Consider the following 6,000-nt stretch of genomic DNA (forward strand, 5'->3'; position numbering starts at 1 on the left):
CATAATGACATGAAAATTTTTAATTTTTAGATTATATACAATTTTTAAAAACTAAAAATATATTTTTTATTAAAAAATAAAAAATATAAAAAATAATTCTTTTTTAAAAAATATAAAATTAGAAGCGTATTTAGGGGCATACAAGATATTCTTTAGCAAAATTTAGGATCTATTTATTTAAGTTTCAATGCGATCATGTGCCCAATGGCTTTGGTCAAAATTTTAAAAAAAATTGAGAAATAAGTAGTCTTTGATGCGTACCCATGAGCCTAGAAAAATATATGTAGCATCTATTATTAGGTTTTACATGAATCTAAGCTGAAATTAATTTTTTGAAATCTTTATATTTAAAAATTATTTTAAATTTAAAAATAACTAAAAATATATAAATAATACTAAAATTTATAAAAATTAGTAGTATGTATTACATAATTTAGAAGTAATTTCTAAAGTAGAAAACATATTTTTCTAAATTTATGATATTTAAATATATTTTTAAAAGTAAAAAATTATATAAATAAATAAATAATATAAAATTAGTATTATGTATTAGATAAATTAGATGTATTTCTATGGTAAAAAAAATTATCTTCATCGTAACAAAATTTTACTATTTTTAAATAATTGATAAACTGACGTACTTGATAAATCTTCAAGAATGGAGCCATCAAGAAAAAAAGAACCAAAACGTGACATTAGTTGCTATCATGGGCAAATGCTCTTGGGTCGACACCATTGGAAGTGCAACTAATACAACATAGAGTTTAAGAGAGGAAGAGCAATCAGATTGAAGCAGCACTTAGCTAGTGGTTATCCTGACGTATCTATGTATCAGAAATGCCCACAGGAGGTTTGGTAGAGCTGATGAAAAATTACTTCGCTAATTTCAGAGCAGCGAAGGAGAGGATTTCCAAGAAGAAGGCGAAGGTGGATGACCGAGCGGCAGAGCCACCTTCTTATCACTTTAGAGAGCCAAAGGAGGCGTTCGCTCTAGATGACGAGGCACGGATCCAAGCTGCCACGAAGGCAAGCCTGGATGATCAGCGGCAGCAGGATCAAGTGGTCAGGCATAGAGCTCGATTTAAGGCCCTCATACTATGAATCGAGCTCTGATTTAGCAAGCAACAGGGAATATCCAGAGTTCAGGAGGACCTCTTCAGTCAGAGAGGCCATCAGTAGAGGCGGGAGTCGTATTATAGCTATGCTGGAAATGTTTGGTAGCAAAAAGAAGTGATCTAGAGAGATTCCACCAAGAGCAGTGATCCAAGATTTAGATCGATATGCCTTCCCAAGCAAAGATTTGAAGCAGCAGAGGGTTGACACAATGCTGAAGAAGGATAGATAGCAAGCTATTGGATCTTGTTTCACTTCAGCCACATTCCTAGCCAATATGGTAAACAATACGTATTGTAGCTCTACCATTTCTGCCATGCAGGTTGTCGATGCTAGTGTAGATCATCTAGGCCCGAAGGACATCTACGGTGAGCTTCTTGACAATAATAAGAAGCTAGAGAAATGGATTGCCTTATGCAAGAGTAAGTGGCCCATATATGGACTGACGGTGATTTGTGACGACTGGACTGGTCTTACTAGGCAGAGCATTATGAACTTCTTGACATATTGTAATATGAAGATTTCTTTCACAAGTTAGTTGATGCTTCTGATCAGGTATACAATGCCACATACATTCTCAAATTGATGGAGGACGTGATTGACCAGGTAGAAGAGGAGAATGACGTGCTTTATAATGAGCCACAATATAAGGTCGCTGAGGAGATCTTGATAAAGCGGTGACCATATATTTTCTAGACCCCATGTGCTGCACATTGTATCAACCTTATGTTGATGGATATTGTGAAAATTCATAGGGTACAATAGACAGTAAAGATAGCCCAAACCATCACTAGATATATTTATAATTATATATGGGTCTTTCACTGATGAGGAGATATGCAAGAGAAGAAATTTTTAGATCAGAAGTCATACAATTTGCTACCAACTATGTTGCATTTGATAGCATTCTTGAGAAGAAAGCAGCCCTACGTCAGATATTTGTCAATTCCGAATTATAGAAAAGTAGATATCCGAGGGTCGGCACTGAAGGAACCATTGTCGAGGACTTGGTGACGAGGCAAATATTCTAGCAATGGGCCACTACGATAGTGAAGGCTATCAGACCATTGTATGAAGTGCTTCGGGCTATGGACAACAAGAGGTAACCCAAGATGGGCTTCTTGTATCACATGATGAAGAGTAACGATTCAAACCAAGAAGGCAGATCTGACGTATGCCCAAAAATACATCAACTTATTGAGTGGTGGTGGGACTATTAGATGGGTAGGGACTTACATTTAGCAAGTAAGCAAGAATATTGAAATAGACTGCTCTTGTATTTGTACAATATTACTAAGACAATAACAAACTCTATCTACAGCATATTACTTGAACCCTCGATTTCAGTACATCGTAACTGGAATCGATTTGGATGATGAACTTCTGGTCGTTCTATGTAATGTGATTTACAAGATGGAGCCTGATTCAAAAGTTGCGGCCCTATGTCTAGAACAGTTAAATTAACTTAAATGACATGTGTAAGTTAACTAATATCTTCCATTATTAACATATTACAATACGGTTCTTTTTCACAAACTAAAATATTTAGAGAGGGTACCGACAGTTTTGGAGTCTCGGCAGTTGTTGTAAGTAAGAAAAGTATGAATCCAAATATTTTGCATATCAGAAAAATATTTATCTGGCGTTAGATGGTTATTAATATGACATTATCTTATATACAATTTTTTTTAATATTTTTGTAGCTGAATGGTGGATTCATTTTGGTTTGTTCACAAAAAAATTTAAGCGGCTAGCTATTCGAATCCTCTTCTAGACGGTCTTCTTGAGTGGCTGTGAGCGCAATTAGTCCACCTTCGCCCTCATCCATAACAAGTAGATGAACCGTTTGACACAAAAGTACCTCAATGATCTTGTATATGTTCACTACAATCTGAGATTGAGACTGAAGTACATTCAGAAGGAAGTGGAGCTAAAGTACATAGATTCAATCCATAGTACTTTCATTGATGATAAGGATGATCCTATGATCGGATGGCTTGTGGGCCAGCATCAAGAGCAAAAGCTTGATGAGCGAGGATCGTCTCCATGATCGGCTAATTTTATAGCTAGCGAGGCTGGGGTCGATGCAGGACAATGGGCAGAGAGCAATTTTACACGCTTTCTTTTAGCTGATCAGCTACAACCACAGGAGAGCCGGTCACTACATAACTCCTTATTTGAGACATCTTTTTAGAGATATGATTGAAAGATGCTTAGACGAGGCCACTACGCTAAACGGTCAACTTGATCAGGAAGACAACATACATCCTGCCAACATAGCTAGGCAGATAGTGACATAAGGGTAAGCAGGCAGAGAGTAATACAAAAGATAAGCGTGCAGAGAGTAGCACGAAGGATAAGTAGGTAGCGAGTAGCACGAAGGGTTAGAAGGCAGCTTGCTAGCACACCAAAAAAAAAAAACAAAAAGCACTTACAGGCCCAATGAAAAGTGTAGAGGAGTCAGTTCACTCAGATTCAGAGACTAGAGTGGCAGTTCCGGTGGTCATAGATCTGCTGGCCAGAGAAAGATAGAGGACATGAGACCACTGTTTATAAGACAATCGCAGGAGTCTTTGATTCACCGATGAGCCTCAGTTTCGCATGCTACAAGGATAGGGACCATGGTGCACAATCTGGTGGAGCCCGTAAGGATCCAATTGCATATAGGAGACGGGCTCTTCGAGGTCACTCAAAAGGACACGACGCAATTGCAAATGATCTTATACGTAGAGTAAAATCTATAAGCGTATCAAATTTTGAATCATATACTGGATCCTATTATCCACAGCCATAGGCAGTCTATGATCCATATGGATACGAATATGGATATGGTGCATCTGAGGCATCTTTCGGTTACTACTATCCTACGTAGCCCAAAGCATCTTACGGTTCAGATTTTGCTGCTGGTTTATTCGAATGGGCTCCTTCACAGCTGTTTTATCATCCAATTTATCAGGCAACGGACACCTCTCAAAGCCAGAGCTTCAGCGAGAGATCCAAAAGTGCTTATAACCCAAGTATGTTCCTTATGGAATGAACATACAAGACTACAACACTACTTGGTTGGAGGGATGGGCTGATGTGTCTCCTGACTATGCTAATAATTCGGATATCTACAAGAGACATCGTCACTAGATAAAATTTTAGATATTGTTATATATGTCGTACTTTAAATACATATAATTGATTTTATTATTTTATATTTTTTACCTCACTACTTGATTTAAGAATATTTTATGTTGCTTCTTCTAGCATGCAACATCTCAATAATCATTTTATGATTTGTATCCTTTTAAAACAATATGATACACTATTTAGGTTAAATCAGGATCATAGAAATATCAAAAAATATTAAATTAGACTTAAAATTATTGAAAATTTTTAACAAGATTGATTACCAATTTAATCAACTTGAAAATTTTAAAAAAATAAGCATGCTGGTACGAAATTGGCACGCCCAAGCATACCATGTGTCGGTACTGTACCAAATTGGTACCGTACCAACCCGTCCACCGACCGGTATAGGTTTTGGTATTGGTTCAGTGGACCTTGGTCTAGCCAATATAGAAAAAAAATGTAGAGGATTATTTCATATATCACATGTACCATTAAAACACCAGTTTCAATAATTGCAGGCAGTTGATGGGCGAAGAGCTTTCTAACCTAGGTGTCAAAGATCTACAAAATCTAGAGAACCAACTAGAAATGAGCCTACGTGGTGTCCGAATGAAGAAGGTCTTGGTCACTTTTGCCTAATTCAGTGTTAACTTGATGGCCTTTCTAACAATGGCAATTTAATGTATTTCTTTTAACTCTTACAGGACCAACTTTTGATCGATGAAATTCAAGAGTTAAACCGAAAGGTTGGAAAACATGTTTTTACCATCATCTCCTATCCTAAGCTTAAAGTGATGCCTATCAACTGCATGACATTTCACTGATTCATTGCAGGGGAAGCTTATTCACCAAGAAAATATGGAACTGTACAAGAAGGTAGAGCACATTCATCAAGAAAACATGGAATTACAGAAGAAGGTATTGAATAAGAGTACAAATAGACTTGATACATCCACAGTGAAACTTCAGTAATGAAATCTTTTTTGGATTCTGACTAATGGTAAATCATGTAAGTTGTAGTATAACAAAGCTAACCATCAAATGTTGCATCTCAGGTTTCCACAATGAAGGGGACAAAAGGAATTGATAAAGGTCCAATTGTTCCCTATAGTTTTAATGTCTCAGAGGATGCAAATGTAGCCATTCATCTTGAACTAAGCCAACCACAACTGCAAAAAGAGGGGGGGCAAGCTGCAACACCAACGCTCGGGTAATTTTTCTTTCCAAAAGTCAAACAACATAGATTTTTTTAACTACCATTCTAATCACAGAATATTTCACTGATTGCTGCAGCAGGCTTCAATTGCATTGAGAAGATGATGCACAAATCAGAGGTGGTTCCTTGTGATCCTTCATTAGTGTAATTATAACGGTTACAACAGCATGCTACTAATGATAACCCATGATGTACAATGAAGAGAACGATATACTCACAACAGTCATTCATAAATGGTGTGAAACAATCAGACTAGCCAATAATTATTGTAAAGCTATGTGATGGGAATTGCAACGGATTTCAAATCTACACAGGGCAAGCAAAGAAACATGGTGCCATAACAAGAGCTTCATGAGCATAAGCATTAATGGCATAAGCATTTATAAATAGGTTCATATAAAATCTTACGCAATCGAAAGTCAACAAAAGAGAAACAGGATGCCACTCAGAAAGGGGCACCAGAAAGATGGGGCCCTCAGCTCTAAACGACGATGTATGCAGAACTAATGGCATAAGCATTCGCATATAAAGTCTTCGGTGATGGAAGATCAACG

General features: G+C 36.9%; 1 protein-coding gene across 2 annotated transcripts in view; it reads left to right on the plus strand.

Annotated features, from left to right (window-relative positions):
- Window positions 1–5,757, plus strand: part of LOC103706190 (MADS-box transcription factor 23-like) — a 31,264-nt gene extending 25,507 nt beyond the window's left edge. The window contains exons 5-9 of one of the 2 annotated variants that reach the window (XM_017842541.3): window positions 4,749–4,848; window positions 4,935–4,976; window positions 5,065–5,148; window positions 5,286–5,440; window positions 5,524–5,757. In XM_017842541.3, coding sequence (XP_017698030.1) covers window positions 4,749–4,848; window positions 4,935–4,976; window positions 5,065–5,148; window positions 5,286–5,440; window positions 5,524–5,542 — 400 coding nt within the window. In that variant the 3' untranslated portion in view covers window positions 5,543–5,757. The remainder of the gene's footprint in view (window positions 1–4,748; window positions 4,849–4,934; window positions 4,977–5,064; window positions 5,149–5,285; window positions 5,441–5,523) is intronic. The other variant, XM_008790229.4, reaches the window with a different exon arrangement.
- The last annotated feature ends 243 nt before the right edge of the window (window positions 5,758–6,000 follow it).

The sequence above is a fragment of the Phoenix dactylifera genome, unplaced genomic scaffold, assembly GCF_009389715.1.
Source record: "Phoenix dactylifera cultivar Barhee BC4 unplaced genomic scaffold, palm_55x_up_171113_PBpolish2nd_filt_p 000085F, whole genome shotgun sequence".
NCBI classification, from domain to species: Eukaryota; Viridiplantae; Streptophyta; class Magnoliopsida; order Arecales; family Arecaceae; genus Phoenix; species Phoenix dactylifera.